Source organism: Penaeus japonicus, unplaced genomic scaffold (assembly GCF_977035675.1).
Source record: "Penaeus japonicus unplaced genomic scaffold, GWHDUDI00000001_assembly GWHDUDI00000009, whole genome shotgun sequence".
Classification (NCBI taxonomy): domain Eukaryota; kingdom Metazoa; phylum Arthropoda; class Malacostraca; order Decapoda; family Penaeidae; genus Penaeus; species Penaeus japonicus.
In genome coordinates this window covers 38,068,890-38,087,174 of record NW_028234411.1, presented here as the reverse complement: position 1 = coordinate 38,087,174, position 18,285 = coordinate 38,068,890, and the positions used below count along the sequence as shown (strand labels likewise).

General features: G+C 36.3%; 1 protein-coding gene across 1 annotated transcript in view; it reads left to right on the top strand.

Annotated features, from left to right (window-relative positions):
• The first annotated feature begins 4,708 nt into the window (after positions 1–4,708).
• LOC122248290 (gamma-tubulin complex component 5) overlaps positions 4,709–18,285 on the top strand; it is a 13,599-nt gene continuing 22 nt past the window's right edge. Inside the window, exons 1-18 of the mRNA XM_043008204.2 lie at positions 4,709–4,875; positions 8,399–8,611; positions 9,288–9,500; positions 9,599–9,861; positions 10,034–10,199; positions 10,329–10,533; positions 11,211–11,340; positions 12,512–12,679; positions 13,093–13,182; positions 13,321–13,469; positions 13,613–13,865; positions 14,772–15,000; positions 15,198–15,509; positions 15,865–15,985; positions 16,237–16,458; positions 16,604–16,692; positions 17,085–17,244; positions 17,545–18,285. The exon at positions 17,545–18,285 is cut by the window's right edge and continues 22 nt beyond it. Of these exons, the coding sequence (XP_042864138.2) occupies positions 4,804–4,875; positions 8,399–8,611; positions 9,288–9,500; positions 9,599–9,861; positions 10,034–10,199; positions 10,329–10,533; positions 11,211–11,340; positions 12,512–12,679; positions 13,093–13,182; positions 13,321–13,469; positions 13,613–13,865; positions 14,772–15,000; positions 15,198–15,509; positions 15,865–15,985; positions 16,237–16,458; positions 16,604–16,692; positions 17,085–17,244; positions 17,545–17,600 (3,111 nt within the window). The 5' untranslated portion in view covers positions 4,709–4,803 and the 3' untranslated portion in view covers positions 17,601–18,285. The remainder of the gene's footprint in view (positions 4,876–8,398; positions 8,612–9,287; positions 9,501–9,598; positions 9,862–10,033; positions 10,200–10,328; positions 10,534–11,210; positions 11,341–12,511; positions 12,680–13,092; positions 13,183–13,320; positions 13,470–13,612; positions 13,866–14,771; positions 15,001–15,197; positions 15,510–15,864; positions 15,986–16,236; positions 16,459–16,603; positions 16,693–17,084; positions 17,245–17,544) is intronic.

The following is an 18,285-nucleotide window of genomic DNA, read 5'->3' as shown; positions in this document are numbered from 1 at the left end:
TCTAGCCTATGCTGGCTATAGTTTACTCTCTATTGTGTTTTGTGTTTGGTATTACTTTTTTTTATTATCATCTTATATTTCCCAACAAAACAAAGAAATAATTCATATGCTTCATTAAAAAGGATGTTGCCCCTGACTTCGACCAGGATATGATACACTGTTTGATATGAATTAATATCGTTCTAATCTTCTATGATCATTTTCATTTTGGTGTTTCCATTCTTTTATCACTTTGCCGATAACCAGGTCTGATTATAAACTGTAAACACGTCAAAAAATTATTTCGGTACTATTGTTTATTAGTTATATAACCATGGGTGAATTAGATCAAATACAAGAAGTCTATTACTAACTCCACTTTTGATTGACAAGAGAAAAAAAACGATGAATTGCATTCCAAATAAACGCATGTATGTATGTATGTATTTACCAGCCTCGTTATTATTATCTTTATTTTTGTTTTACCTTTTATTCCATCGGGTTTTCTATGGATCGCTGCGAATAAAAGTGAAACATTAAGGGGTAACTCATATGATTTGTTGACAATTCGTGTTTAAGGATTTATTTTCTCTTATGATTTCGTCTTGTGTGTTGAATAGTCTAAAAATAATTTTGTGGTCTCATTTGCTTTATTGTAATGGAATTAAAAAGATAGTGGGTTTTATAAATACCTTTTCGCAGGTATTTGTGCAGGTATTCCTATACCATGAGTTTTGCGGCCAAGTTGTTAGGTTTTATGTCTCTGGACTTCTCTTTTTTATCATATATTCAAGTCTCTCTCTGGAGGACAAGATTTTCATTCTCAACCTTCATTTCAGTCCAGTGTAAGAAACAAGAAGCAATTGCTTCAGCATATTGCAATACTCCATAGCAAATATTAACAACAAAATTACTGAAGGGAAGTAGTGCCCAAAAAAACCTTTCCGCCTTTAAATTAAAATAGAATAAGTCCCGTTTCTTCTGATTATTATTTACATAATATACACAACACAACAAATATAATTAGCTAGGCATCGAGTTTCTGTAGAAAGAAGAAGCACACAAGGAAAAAAAAATAGATAAAAGAGGATAAAATCCCCCAAAGTCTTGAGTACCGGATGAGGAGCCGCAGATGTCCCCTCTACCTGATGTTGACAAAGTTCAATTTTTTTCTCTATCAAGATGCTCCTTGGCGATTGTTCAAGGTGTATTAACTATGAAATAGAGCAGAGAAAATCAATGAAACAAAACAGGGATAGATCAGTCTGATATCTATATCCTGCAGTTACTAAAGATCGATACATCACGGTGTTTTTTGTTGTTGTTTTTTCATTATTCCGTCCTAACAATACACTTTGTATTAGATGTCCAAGGGCCGGATACTCAAAACAGCTAACGACGTCGTAAGCCCGCGCAGCCAGGCCGCGCATGTCTTAACTCGAACTGCGAGCTCCGAGGGTCATACTCAAAACTTTTAACCGTCCCCGCGTGACGTCACAGCACCTCGTAACTTAAGGGTGGTCCCGACCACTCGTACCGGTGTAAACCCGGAAATAAATCGTGCTAGTTCCGACTTGTGCAAACGAGATTTGTATAGATTATGATTTACTGACTGTCCCAGACACTGTATAAGGCGTCATATCAATTTATATTGTATCTGTGTATCACAAATACCTCCATTCTCTCTAGCCACTTGATATAAAGAAGATAACAAGCAATTATAGAATGCGCTCGTCGTTTACCCTATGGAGTTTACGACAATAAATATTTAATACACTATAGAGCTTTGGGAAATGAAGGTGTCTTTGTCATAGACAAAGGTGTATATATACATATACATACATACATACATATATATATGTATATATATATATATATATATACATATATATATGTATGTATGTATGTATGTATTTATCATATACAAACAAACATACATATACATTTATATATACATGCATATATATTTATTCATATATATATATATACACTCATAAATATATATCTGTATCTCTCTGTCTATTCATCCATTCAAATATCCATCTATCTGTTTTTATAATCATCTATATCTCACTCTCGCTCTCTTTCCCACTCCCTCTCTCTCTTTCGCTCGCTCCTCCCCCTAATGACCGTGGCTTCCAATTGGTAGTTACGTCTAAAGGGCTGACTGTTGATTGGTCAATTCGAAAAGGTCCCGCCATCTGAGGGTATCCCATCGAACTACGGTTATGAGGTTTTCTTTCGGTTACGATATTTTATTTTTTCTCTGAGAATGGGAGATTTGCGACCTCGTAGGGACATCGTACCTTACGAGAGCGTAACCCGCTGCGACGTCTTAAACTGCCAGAGTTTTGAGTATCCGGCCCCAAGACTGATCTCATCTGATGTTTTCTTGTGATAGCGATAAATCATAACAGTTGAATCGGGTCCCCACGGTCGTTCATCAACCTCCACGAAGTCGCTAGTTGGCTACAAATTACCACATTAAACATTCAAATGATGACAAGAAAAAACTCGGCACTGTATTGAGTGTACTATATGTGTCGGTTGCTAAGCAATTATTACAGCAATAACAGAACTTCAAGGTTTCCGCCTCCCTCAGGGGGCTTCCTGCATCTTAGAACTATCCTCTCTATCATATCACCGCTAAAGACTTTCTTATTAAGGGAAGTCGATCTAAGCTTAACCTGTGGCATCTGTGACGTTGAGAAACCATTGAAAAATAATACCGTTCATATCTGAAATTTCTACTTGATCATCTATATCATTAAGTTATCCAGGGTCATGTTGAAGCCACCATCTATGCACAGCAGCTTTGAAGGCTTGCAGACTGGGTAGGCTGTACAGGGCAGTTTGCTGTGCCATCGTGCCCCACAGCCGAGCGTAAATACAGTTCAGTCCTGGCGAAGGGAACTTGCAGCTCTCGGCTCCTCGTATCCTACGATGCTGCCACTCCTAAATCAAGTCGTGGCGAGGCGAGATGGGGAACATGTTGCTTGTGAGCTCTATGCAGCATGCACGGCGCTGCAACTTCACTTCGGTGGCGGAGGGGTTGGAGGTGTATTTGGCGATCGTTTGCATTAATCTTGCAAGACACAAGGCGTTGGGCTTGAGCTTGGATCCTGTCAAGCAAACCCAAGTAGGGTGGAGGAAAGGATGACCATACCAGCGGACAGTACTCCAACACGGAGCGACTGTCCATCTGGACTCTCTCTTTGTCACTTGCAAAGTCACCATTGAAGTGTTTATCTTTATTTATATATCTTAATTATCAAATTTTCCCTTAGTCAATCTATTGCATATTGCATACTGGTTAACATAAATGCCGATTAACACTGGGTTTCTAAAGGCAATCTGACCCTTATAACTTTACAGCCTCTGCCTGTTATCATATTATCATAATGAAAATCATTAAGATAATGGCAGTAGTATTGATTATCATGATGACGAGAGGCTAATAATAATGGTGAAAATGGTGATGATAGTGAAAAGCATGATGTTAGTAGTAATCATATGTATGATGGTAATGATAATTATGATGATGATTATGATGATGATGATGAGGAGGAGGAGGTGAAGGATAATAACAATAATAATGATATTGATGATATTGATAATGACAATGATAACATCAGTTATGAGGATGATCATGATGAAAAAGATGATAAAAGCGACAAAAATGATAATGACGATAAGAATGATAATGATGATTATGATATAATCATAACAAAAATGATAACAATAACATTGAGTCTTTCACTTTTTATAACGAAAAACACCATGATGACAGTATGGTAATGATATTATTCATGGATATAATGACATGAATTATAATGGTCATAATGATAATGACAAGACTGGCAGTATCGTATGTGATGAAATACAGGATAACAATGACGATGGTGATAATGAAAATGATAATGAAAATAATCATAACAATGATAATGATAATAAAAATGATGATAACAGTGATGATAGTATTAATGATAAATATGATGATAATGTTTTTTTTTAATAATCATAATCATAATAATAATGATGGTAATGATGATGTTGATAATAGTATGATGATGACAATGATGATAATGATTGAAATTATGATAATGATTGTAATGATGAAAATGATAATAACAATAATAATGACAATAATGATGGTAATGATTACAACAACGATAATAATTATAAACAATACCATTGTAATAATGCTAATGATGCAAATAAAATGATGATAACAGTGATGGTAATGATAACAATGATGATAATGCTGATACTAATATCAATACAACAGCAATAATGTGTTAATTGTGTTGCGATACCAATGATAAGAAATAAGAATAATGATGATGATAATGATAACGATATAGACAAAGAGAACGACAAGGGTAATAATTACAATGATTAAGGTAGCAAAAGATTATAGCCACAATATATCTGTCGCGATTAATGAAATTAGAATATAAAGAGAATTTCCTGCTTTTTATGTGGACCCTTAAATGACAGGACGAGAATACAGCGTTGCAAACTATTAGCGGAAGAAGCTAAAACTAGCGGATTTGCAGGTGGATATATTTCTCTTTATCTATGTTTAGGCGAATATCATTATAGATCAACTTAACTTCATACATACTACAATCCCATTCTAACATATTCACACCCAGCTCCACACATAGATCTGCATCTATAGCGCTCCAATCTAGCGCTTTTAAATCAGAAGCTTACCTCAGCAACACTGCGTGATGTTGTTTTGAAAGTGCGGCCGAAAACAAAATCGATGTAAATTCGTGCTCAAGACATGTGGAAATTGCTTGATTAAAAGGCAGCAACATGTCTCTCTCTATGCAGGGGAAGTTTGATGAGTTGTCGAAGGAACTCATCACTCATGTATTAGGATTTGAGGTGAGGTTATTTCTTATAAGACGGGCTCATTTGTTGGAATAGTATTAGTGTTTATTGTTTGCTGTCTCTTGTTTTGTTATTTTTTATGGTCTCTTGTTGTGGTTTTGTTATTGTTTACGGTTTCTTATTGTTTTGGTGTTGCTTACAGTCTCTTGTTGTTTTGCTATTGTTTACAGGCTTATGTTATTTTTTATGTTTTATTGTTATAATGTTATTGTTGCCATTGCTCTTGTTTTGTTTTGTTGCTTATACTGTCATTGTTATTTCATCTTTCTCTTATTGTATCGTGGCTGTATGTGAGATTGATTTAGAGTTGAGAAGGAAAAGTTATTATTAGTTTTTTTTATCTGCTTCAATTTATTTTTTATTTCTTGTCTGTTTCTGCAAATGTAATGTAATGTGATATAGAAAGGTATACCCAGAGCTTTCAGGCCAAGTCTCTTTGTCACATTACTTTGCCTCCTAATTCATGGTCATTTGCATAAGATATGCTGTGTTAACTTGAATTAGTCATATCACCAAATACAAAATATTTTTTATAAATATACTGAAGCAAAAGATGAATTGGTAAAAGACATCTATTTGTCTACCACTGACATCACTCCAGTTGGCACACTAGAAAAGGCCATCAGATTTCCACAGACATATTCCGATAAGATAGAGGCTGTAGACCTCCCTGACAAATTATTGCCAAGTAAGAAACCAGTACAAGCTTTTTTTCCCAGAATATATATAGTAAAGGTTTGTTAATCTTTATCTGAGCATAAAACACAGAGGCATCAGCATGAAGTGCATAGAACTGTAGTTTCACCAGATGGTCTGCTGTAGCTGACACAACATAATCTCATTCACAGTGCTGAAGATGTGGGAAAACAGCCTGTCAGCTTTTAATAGCTGAAGTAAGATAATTCCACAATTATGTAGAACAAGACTGGGGAAAAACTGTGGCAAGCCACTGTCACAGTGAATAACACTTTATAGGTTACTACTAATCTGCTATTTGATTTAAATGATTTATTTATGCAATATATGGGCCAATGAGTGACAGAATGAAGAGACAGAATAGCCATATGGCAGACAGCCCAGTGCCCCCTTCAAGCATGTGTGGCCAAGTGAGCCCTGGCTATGGCTGCAGTCAGCAGGAAGGCTGGAATGAGTGACCCAGTTGCCAATACTCTATTCATCAGGGAGGATAATATTTGGGAACAGTGGAAATTTTCTGGTTCCCAAAACCAGGTATGAACATAGACCATCTGAGTGGAAGGCCTGTCCATTACTTGTTAGTTAGTTAAGAAAAAAAGTAAAATTACAATTCTATAGGGATGTAAATGTGTTAATTGTGACTGTAAATATACAGAAGCAGTAGTAAATTTATATTTATGAAAATAAAGAAATAAATTGGTTTATTATCCTTATAGGGCCAAGAATTTTTCTTTGGATGACGTTTTCTTAACCCGTTAACGACGGATGACGTGTTTTTTCGTCATACATGACACAGGACCTCTTGCCTGACAATGGACATCATGGCGTTCAGGGATTTTGGATCACTATGTTATTTTATTGTATTATAAGTAATGAGTGAGTGATGTTGACAATTGCAGTCATAATTATTATAACTGCTGTAATACTAAGCAAAATGGTTTTCAACTCACTTACAAAACCTAGATGGCACCACTTTCTCCTAGCACCAGCAGGAGAGAGAGCCTTGAATGGCACCCATCTATGGTCTCTAGCAAGCACTATCTCTATAGAGTGATGGCACATAGCAAGTTCCTGACCTCTTGCTCTAAAGTACCGCAGATGAAAGATGTGCAGGCAGAACAAGAGAAGGAAGGTGACTTACACCATGCCCAATGCATACAATGTGCCCCTGTGCCAGTATGGATGCCTTTTATTGAGGCACTCACTGTCAAAAGCACAAATTTCCTTCCTCTTCCCTACTTCTTTATTTTGGATGGTTATAAATTTCATTCGTGACAGCACACAAATGCGAAAAATAAAGTTGCTTTTTGTTCTCCCCTAAAACATCAATACTTTTATCACATCGAGTATAAAGAAAAAAATGAGTTGATATGGACCCTGAACTACAATTTTTGTCAACTGCAGAATCGATGGAGCCTGTGATATGACAAATATAACTTTCTAAAAACACTAAAACACACAAAAAAAACAAAAAACAAAAATGGCTCTAGCTCTCCAATGAGGGACTAACAGGGAGTGGGAAAAATCAAAATATGTTGCAGAAGCTGCCTTGCTTAGAAATAAAACCCATCCTGGAGACAGTGTAAGCAAATCTATCCCCCGTCGGCAACGGGTTAACAATTAATTTAAGATTTGTGTATATAATTACTCAGCTTCTCATATGTGATGCTGATTAAACTAGAGAAGCCAGAAGAAAAATAGATTATTGCAGTCAACATTGTATAATTTTAATGGGAGACACAAGACAAATCAAGAAGCTAGGTTGAATATATAGATACACAAAAATATCCAGATATTTTAAATAATTTATAAGCTGCAAAAGATAACATCTTCCTAATGATATATCCATTAAAAAAATGGTATAGAAGAAGAGAAACATATTTAGTGGAGATTCTTGCTGATGAAATTGAGAGTTATATATTTATTATTATTATAATTTTTTTTGAATGACCATTTTACTTGTACACTTTATTTATTTATTTATTTTTTTTTATACATTTCAGTGTAATTATATTTCCTAAATATTGAAAAGAGTGTTCCCAATGTGTGGCCTTGACAAAAAAAAAAAAAAAAAAGATACACTAATTCTGGGGAAAAAAAAAAATATATATATATAAAGGCAACTAAGACAAATGCAGCTTACCCAACTGGTTAAAGATTAGACTATTGACTTCATTATGTAGAATATATTTCTCTTTACATAAGAACAATTATCACTTCATAGATGATACCAATTATTCTTGAGTTGATATTGGTAAAAACCTAATTTGATAAATCATTCTGGCTTTGTTCCAAGAATTTTCCTGTTATACTTTAAGAGCAAAACATCCATTTTTATCTGCCACTTTTTTGCAGTTATTGTTAATTATTTCTCAGTTGTCATTACCAAGATTCTTGCTAATGGCTGGAGAGTGATGACATATGCATTAGAATTACTAATAAATGCGATTGATATTGGTTTGTTGTTGATTTGCTTTCCCGTAATTGAGCTTTGAAAGAAAGAGGGAATTGAGCTTTTTACTGTTTTACTCTAGACACCTATGAACTTTCATTTTATTTCATTATCATAAAGTAGGATCAAACTGTTGCTTCATGAACCTTAAAAAACACATAAAAGAGTAATTCAGAGGTAAACAACTAGATTGATATTTTGACAAATGTTTTGATTGACACAGAATATGATGAATACTCTGTTTGAATATATTGCCTTTGAATGGTAGCGAATGTATACAATTGTATTTATTTAGAGATGTGATGACTGTGTCTATATTTCTATTATTGTCAGTGTCATGTAAATGTTCTAATCCTCCATTTATTTCAGGAGGGGGAAGAGAACTTCATCCGAAGTGAACAGTATGTCCTCTCCAACCTGCTGTACCACCACTGCCTGGCGGTGAACAGTCATAATGTACGGCGCTCCATTGATGGCCTAGTGCTCAAGTTCAGCATCCATGGTCAGCATCACAGAGCTCAACAGCTGCAAAATCTTACATCAAAATTCCTGGCTTCTCCCTTCTTTAAAGACCATGATGAGGTAAGAATCTGTTATGCTGATGGACTTGTAATTTTGTTGTAGGTATTTGCATCTTATGGTTGAATTGCCTAGATTTATACTTGCTAACTGTCTAAGCCGTATGGCAGTGACTACATTCTTTTTTTATATATTTGTTTTTAGAGGTGCATATAATAGCTAGTGAGTCTGTGATTTTATTTCTCAGAACTAAAGATCTTGTTTTTGATATGATGATGTACAAAAGGAAGGCTGTCATAACATTTAACAATCATTTCTGAGACTAAATTAGCTGTGTTTTAATTATGACTATACCTTCTTTTTTATAAATATTGAATTCTAAAATGGGAAAAATCTTTACACACTATCAAAATTGCTGGAAGGGAACACTGAATAATAGTGTGTTCTTATCTAAAGAAATCTTAAAAGTACATAAACATTGACAAGAGGCACATCAAAAGGAAAATAAAGATTGGACTTTCTGAGAAATATTCATCAGTTGGAATCTGCACAAAATATTTATAAAGTGAAGCATCAAATTGAGATTTGTTTTATACAACTTTTTTTTTTTTATATACATGAGTATGGCTACTTAAGAGTGTGGTTAATTCTTGTTGATGTGTGTGTTGAATATATCTGTATGTTCATCTGTCTATCTATCTTTCTATCTATCCACATATACAATTTATATCTCTTTCAGATCGATATTGAATGGTCTCTCTTATCACTTCTGCTGCACCTGAGCAACAGCCCCACACAGGTTCCTGTGAGTGAAGATGAAATACCTCTGACTCTGAACAAGAGTTCCTCTCCAGTGAAATCACTTCATTTGGCTGAAGAGAATATTGACTGGGTTGCTTACCTCAGACAAGGGGAACCAGAATATGTTGTTGGGGTAGAGCACCCTTTATCTGTAAGTTTGTAGGTTATTTTGTATGTATTATAAAAAGTAATATTCACTTGAGCAAAGAATCTTCAATTCTTTATTACCCTTTGCTATTGGCATTTCAGGACTGGTCGAGTGATGAGGAGAAGAATGAAACTGAAGATGAATACCTATATAATCAATATAGTCCCATCAAGAGGAATTCTGTGGTCGTTAAGGACTCATGCAGCCACCCTCGTGCTCCCACGGCACAGGAGTTGCTGGAGCAGAGCCACCGAGCACAGTCTTGGTTGGCTGCTAACACTCACACACAGTATTGGGGATCCAAGAAATATCAACAATGTGCACCACTGTCGTCACATCCTGCTGCTAATGTCGCAAAACTATGGTGAACTATTATTGCTTCCTGTATGGGGCTGACCTGTTCTTTGGCATTTTGAGTCATGTCATATCTTTTTGTCCTTTTGTGTCATGTAATGTTTCTTTAGCCCTATTTTGCTTTTTGAGTTGTGTCATATTTCTCTGTCTATGAAACTTTAACTCCACATCCTCTGAAACAGGGAAACTAGATGTGGCAATAGAAGCAGTCAGCAGTTGAGCGAATGGGCAGTGATGAGAGAGACAGTGTGGGTCCTAATGTGTCCAAGCACATCACATGTATTCCAGTACAATGCTGAGCAGGGTTTTGTTGTTCATCCTGATATTACTATTCCTAGTTTGACTCCGGTAAGTAGAATATTGAACTCATTATACTACAGTGCAACAATGTCTATAATTAATAAGTTGTGTCCACTGACAGGGTAAATTATATGTGATTAGGAGACAAAGCTTGTTCATAGCATTTGCTTTTCACAGGGAGCTGCAAAGAGACTCTTAGAGGAACTGTGTTTACCTCTAAATCAGTTGCTTGAGATAGACACATTCCTTAAGAAGTGTGAAGTGCCCAGTGTGGATCCTCCCTTCCCAGTCACACTTCAGGCATATGCCACGGGGCTACGACTCTGGAGGCACCGGTTCCAGTCGCAGTTGGCCACCATTGAAGATCAGATCAAGAAGCAAGGTAATATTACATTCTGTGGACATATGATACACAACTTTCTAGTACACATTACAGTTTCTTTTATTTCCCTGTTACGATAGTGACTAGTAATCCTCAAACTTTTCTGTTAATATTATACTTTTTCCCCAAAATTTCTCTTGTATGAGGTACAGTTTATTGATGAAATACTAATAGTTTATAAGTTTCTGATAAGACCTTGTGGGTTTCATAATGCTATTCCAAGTGCCATGGCACACTTGTGCTATAGGTTTGGATCCACTGAATTATGCTAATAATATGATAAGCATGTAATCTGAGTGACTAGGATTTACTCTCCACTGTGCTGCACAGGTGTTTAGATTGTCTATCTATTGGGCATGTGAAGCAAGTTGGCTAGTCTTAACAACAGTCAACTTTCTTCATGTATAGGGTCTTCATTTCACATTCCCCACTAAAGCACAGTAATCAAGACATATGTAACTCAGCACATTATGAATATTTTTCTTTGTAACTTTCTTCATATTGACTGTCTAATCCATAGGCATTGTAAATTAAACATGTTTCTATTATTGAAAGATGTGGAATATTTATGAATTCAAAGTCTTCTAAAATTTAGAATTTGAGGTGATTGTGTCATTTAACTCCCAGTCAAGAGCCCATTAAAAGCAATCATTTTAACATCCCTTCTTTTCCCTTAGAATCCACTTGTACACTCTCTTGGCTTGAAGGAGAACTATACCCATGGCTGCGCACTTTATCAGCAATAGCTACTGTCAATTCTATGACAGTGATGACACCAGAAATCAGCCCAAGGGAAGCAGCAGTAAGGTTGGTTGTTCAAGCTGAATTTCTTTGGTTTTCATTGATGATAATATCATTATTATCTTATTAACGTTTGATTGTCTTACCATATTAGTAAGGGACAAAAGCTGAATCATTCATGAACAAGTTTATGAGTAACAGGAGAAAAGGAAGTATGATTCATTGTTGTTATTATCAAATACTTTGACTCAGGCAGACCTCTCTCACTTCTTTACCACCTTTAAGTCTTTGTTCCCAGTTGCTGATTGGTCTTCAAGGAAAGTACTTTTTTTCCTTTTCTGAGAGATTCACAGTGGCTTAGCCCAATCTCATCCCTCTTTCTTTGTGTGTAATTTTTATCTTTTAGTTCTCTCTCCTAGGTGTTCTTTCCAGCTGCTTCTTTGCTGCTCCCATACTGCTCTCATCTATCGGATGCTGTGTTATCCTTATTTTCCTTTGTTTATTTTTTCCTTTGGATATCAAGACAGTAATCTCAGTCTTTGTGAATACATTCTCAAAGAGGTAATAGGTATTTTGAAGAATTTTTTTTTTCTTATAGCCTGGATCTGTATATTGGGCTTCTTTCCTTTTCATAACAATTTCAAAGAGAATGAAAACTTAGTCACCAACTAAGCTAAAGTTATTGGCAGGGTAAGATTTTAAAGCCAAAAAAAAGCTATAGGTGAGGAGCTTTGGCTCATTGTGAATGGCTGGCAACACGTTGATGCCATGAACATTTTTAACCATATGTGAGGTATGTAAGATGCTACTGCCAGTTCAGCTGTTTTGCCAAGTGGCACAAGAGGAGTGTTTATAGTTATATATATCCTTTTTTCTTTGTTACAAGGAAGAAAATGTTTGGCTGAACTTTGTGTGTCTCCCATAAATTTGTGACATGATGTTAAGTGTGTATACAGCGCATATTCTTCCTTTATGGAGGAATTATTTGTCTATTTTACAGGAATTATTTGTCTAAACAATGTCATATCCACACGTTTTACATCTCACAATACGTCAAACCACAAAAAAGCATAGCAGATTATCAATAGTCTAATGTATAAATGAGTTAGGCAGAAAAATTCACATTTACATATAAATGAGTTAGACAGAAAAACTCACATTTACATATAAATGAGTTAGACAGAAAAACTCACATTTACATATAAACCTTAATAAGCATAATCCATCTCTTCAACAGACTGATAAATGCACTCTGTGATAGCGTAGAAAGTGCAGGGGAGCCCAGTGTACGTTCAGTGCTTCTGAGACTGCTGCTGCATGCATTACGTCATTACCTGAGCATCATAAACAACTGGCTTCTCCATGGATCCTTGGTAGACCATGCTCAGGAATTCATTATCCAGAAGTGAGTTGTCGTACGGATATAATTTTTAACACTTTCATGGTTAAGGAAAATGATTATGGCAACATAATATCAAGCTACTAGCCCATTAATGTATTACTTTTTCACATCAGCCAACTTGCTACTTATAAGTAGGAAAGCTTATAATAGGCAGGAACTTAGGGGGGAAAGGAGTTTGTCAATTCCACTGAATTAATTTGGCCCATAATCCCATTTGACTAGTGCTTGAAGGAGATAGTGAAATATGTCAAATAACATTGAATACCACAAATGGGTTAAATTTTTGTAACTTTTGTTATTTGTTGTTAATTGTATAAAGGATAGTACTTAGGAAAATAAAGCAATATTGCACAGAATTATGATACTTAGTGTTGCAATTTAAAATTTTAGGATTATTTTTTTCTTTCCGTTTGCAGAAACGAGTCTGTGAAAGTGAATGATGAGACATTTTGGCATGATGCTTTCATCTTGAATCCACACCATCAGTCTGAAGCCAAACAGTCAAGGTCAGTGACATGTAGGACTTGCTCTAAACTTATATCTTTGTTTATGTTCCTTAGTACATAGTGGCTATTTTGGGATACTGAATTTAAATAAAGCAGCTTCTACAGACATATGGTTAATGATGAAAATATTATTAATAGAAGGAACAGTCTGAAGTTCTTGTCTCCCCTGGTTGGAGCACTTACCACCGTCGGGAAGTCTCGTGAGCTGCTTGCCGTCTTAGATGTCGAACCCCTGCCTAGGTCTTCAGCTATTCTCTATCTGCATAAGAAATCTAGGATGGATCCTGGTATGTGAAAAAAGCTCAGAAACTTTTTATGATATAAATCCTCCTAAACTGAGAGTAAAAAACTTGAGCTAATTTGTCTTAGTATTTTGCAGATGTGTCAAGCTAAGATACACCAACCATTTTTATTTCATATAATCTCACAGAAATGATATTAGAAGAGGTAATTATACAACATGTACGAGATGCTCTATATGAGACCAATACCAGTGAAAAAGCAGATGAGAATACTGGAAGTAGTGAAGAGATGACAGATGATTGCAGTGCCCTGACAGAGGTAGACCAACACTTGGTATCCCACTACCAGCAAGTGGATCCCCTTCTCCTTGCTGCCTTTATGGATGATAGTGGGACAACCTCCAGTCCCAAGTTGTCTACCCAGAAGGATTCTGTGACCAGGTATGGAAGGAGACAAAAGGATTCAGTGAACAGGTTTGGGAGGAAATAGAAGGAATCAGGGACCAGGTATGGAAGGAAGGAGGCATTCAATTGTGGGCTAGGAAGGATGTGGAAGGTTTCAGTGAATTGAAATGTACAAGAATGTATCTTCTAGTAAAAAGAATAAACCTAGTGTTAGTAGATCCTTTGATGTGTCAATTGTTTTGATTTATGCTTTAATTACTTCACTACAATATTATGGATGAAATATTTTCACTTTAGTCTTTTCTTGAAATTACATGTAGCTCTTTAATCAGTATACAGACCTGTATCTTACACAACATATGGCAGTAATTCTAATTATTGTTACAAGGGGAGTGTAAGCATAGGCAAATGCACAATAATGTATCCTTTAACTTTTTTCCTTTTTTTCTGATTCTCTAAGCATGATGACAAGAATTTAATATTCAAGAGTGTGTATAGTTCAGTAGTTTCTCCAGATAATCTGTAAATGATGATGTAATTACCAGAGTACACAACTGCGAATGAACTACATATTCTGGATGGATCTCATATGTAAGATTTGATTTAATATTGCCTAGAAGTAGTGCATAAAGACTGATAGGTGTAGTCAGGGATATACTGGAATTTTATATATGATCGTTTTCCATAACCATGTGTGAAGGGGTTTGGAAAATAGTAGAAAATGGTAATGAAGAAAATTATTAACCCATTCCCGACGGGGGATTTCTAGCCTAGAATGTCCAAATGCCGGGGCGTTCGAATTATTAGGCCTAAATCAATTGAATAGCCGGCACAATACTGTGCCGCCCGGCAACTGGGCTTTTGAATGCGCGGTACACATGCTGTACCACCCGTCCTGTGTGGGTTAAGCATGGATAATCATTACTGTTTTTTATATTACAGAATGATAGAGGACATGGCAGAGGTTCCACGGGCAATATCTGTGGTGTCCCTCCTTTCCTCTGCCATCAGTCCCCTTATCAGAAAGAAGGAAGGGGAACTCAGTGCACGCCTCACCAAAGTCCTGCTGGAGAAGTATCACGTGGACCGCCATTGTCAGGCTGTCCGCTCTATCCTCCTCATGGAAGCTGGTGATGTCATGCATGAATTTTACACACATCTGTTTTCCAAGGTAACTCTTCTTGAAGTTTCTCAATCTTCATCTAGGGAACTTGCAAACCCATTAATGGATTATAATGAGAATGTGGCAGGATATATATCATGTAGATTAGTTGCCAGCTAGTACATGCAACTTTGGACAGAAATATATGTTATAGGGTATTTGACTACACCAGTAGATGCATCTTTGAAAATCTCAATTTTCAACAGATTGATGTTGGAGAAAGCATAGATGGAATCAGTTTGACACTCCACCTCCAGGACTGCGTAGCTCGACTTGTCCCAGATCTAGCACAGCTCTTCTCAGTTTCCATTAGCTCAGCTTCAGGTTTCACGAGTTCTGCTGAGGAGAACAAAACTGATAATCAAAGCGTGACAGTGGACAGCACGCTAAGCAAAGACTGTAACCAAGCCAGGGAAGAGGAGCAGGATAAAAGCAGCTTGCAGACCAAGCTTGCAAGTGATTCAGCAACAATGCCACTCTCCAAAGCTGGGTTACCAGACATAAGTATTAATTATCAGGTAATTATTGTTTTTTCAATGTGAAGAAGTTGCTTGGTCTATGACTGTAGCTATTTATTTTAAAATCAAACCCTAGCACTGCCTGTGATGCTTTTTAAACTTAAAGAAGAAAAGAAAAAAAGAGTTGAATTATAGCTCGTCAAAGCTGTATATTTAGTTTAAATAAAGATGTTCCTTTTTATGATCATTTAAATTTTAGATATGTTGGTTCAGTTATATTTACCCAGAAAGCATTATATTAAGAATAAAGAATGTATTTACAATAATTAGATTAGAAAAATGTTCCATCAAGCCAATGTAGAAGTGGCCAATTTAAAAGGCAAGTCACCAGGTAACCTTTACATTTTGATTCCAGGTACCTTATCCAGTCAATTTTTTGCTGAGTGAGAAGGTCCTAAGCCAATACAACATCTTATTCCGATTCTGCCTCAGCATTAAAAGGGCAACGAATGGACTCGAAAGGTTAAAGTTCAAAGGTTAGTATGTGGGTAGGAAAGTTGTTTTAGATTTGTGAAGAAACTAAGATTGTTAAAGTTTTTGTTTTATTCTGCAATTTATTTGGAATATGATAGTTTGCAGATATAGTATGTGCATGTGAAATGTATGTATTCAGGTAAAAAGAATGCTTGCATTATGATAATGAATCATTACAATTAAATTGATATATAATTGTTGTATGAGGCATTTGAAGAACTTTCTGAATAGTTTACTTTCATGTGTTTTCCAGACCTAGCAAGCTGGAATGCAGTTATTGGCTCAGGAGTCAATACTGAAGATGCTGCCGGTCCTTTACGCTCAAGACTTCACCGACTCCAGCTGTTGCGCCTGTGGTTATTGTGCTTCACCAGAGAGCTACATGACCACTTTGCTAACACTGTCCTCTTGCCGTTTCACCAAGCTGTAGAGAAATTGTTTCTTTCAAGGCCTCCTCTAAACGTTATCATTACAGGTAAATAATGTCGTCATTACAACTATCCTGTTTTTGTAATTGAAAATTTTAGGAAGAGATGGTTGTGTGGGGGCTCAGGAAGAGGGACCACTTTATAAGTATTTATAGAAGACCTATTAGTTTTATTACTTTTTTTTTTTTTCAGAACACGACAAGCTGTTGAACAGATTGATCACAAACTGTCTGATGGGTAGTGGGAAGACCTCATCACCACTGCAAATAGTCCTCAATAAGGTTAGGGAAATTACTTCTTACTTTCTCTGTCATCTGCTGTCCACTTGTCATGAACCTGTCATTCAATTTTTATACATTTAGTCATTTGCAAATTATCATTGGTTGCAGTGTGATAAGCATGATGTATGTATTAACCCATTAGCAGCGGATGGCATGATTTGCTGCAAAGGCAGAGTCGGTCATAGACGCGGATGGCACCATGCCAGACATGTAAAACAGCCATCCTACTGCACAGACCTTTTTTTAATACCGCGACCAATGGGTTAACATATGGAAGGCAGATGAGACATTTTTTTGAAGAAAGAATTGAAAAATATAAACATTTGGCAAAAAAGTGCAACTTTCTTGTTAGTACATACAATGAATTGAAAATACACATTTTCTTGTTATAGGTGTTTTGGCTGTCTCAGCGATTAGGACAGCTATGGATGAAAGACATAGGACGTGTGAGCTGCAGTGAATTATCAGCTATAGAAACTCAATATGCCCAAGTACACAGGTACCTTGTCAACTTCCTGACTCGGCTAACCACAACAAATTACTTACCACACTGTAAGTTCCTTGTTTGTGAAATACTTCCTGAATTTTCTTTGGTAACTGGAATCCAAACACTTAAAATATTGAAATATTGATATTACCAGCCATAAATAGAAGTAACATCTGTTGCTAATAGTAGTAATAGGACATTCTTAGTGACTGAGTGGCAATAATGTTTTTTTTTTGTGTATGTGTATTATTTTCTTTATTGCCGAGTTACACAGTCATGGTCTTAAAAAAAATTATATAATTATTTGTAACAAAATAAAACTTGTTTTATGAAAAAGAAAGTAACAGATTTCCTCTCTTTTCCAGTGGAAGGCCTCACAAGAACGCTGGTAGACACTGTGCCCTTACTCACTCAGCCTTGAAGCAGGAGGGGCACAGATACCTGTCATTACAGAATCTGCATTTACTATTCAAATATGTGAGATATTGTGATAATATAGGACTTTAATTAAATGAATAGCTTCTTTTTTATGGATACATGTGTTATAACAATTAACCCATGGAGTACAGGTGTCATGACATACATGACGGCACTGATTAGGCCTAAAAGACGGGTGTCAATGTGTACATGAAGGGTAGTTGAAGTTGAAGCGCACACAACACAGTCATGAAGTATTGTGGCTGTAACAGCACTAGCTCAGAGCTACAGGGTTCCAAAGTCAGCCTAAGCCTGCATTTCATGATGGATTTATGGAAAAATATTGTATAGGTTAGTCTGCGCTACCCAGAAAGCGGAGAAGACACTTTCCCTGTCCCTCTAAATTTTAGCTGCTGCTGCCAGCATTGTAGACCACCCATCCTGATGGCCAGTTAGGTCATGAAATGGGTCAATGTTTATCTGTGTGTGTGTGTGTGTGTGTGTGTGTGTGTGTGTGTGTGTGTGTGTGTGTGTGTGTGTGTGTGTGTGTGTGTGTGTGTGTGTGTGTGTGTGTGTGTGTGTGTGTGTGTGTGTGTGTGTGTGTGTGTGTGTGTGTGTGTGTGTGTGTGTGTGTGTGTGTGTGTGTGTGTGTGTGTGTGTGTGTGTGTGTGTGTGTGTGTGTGTGTGTG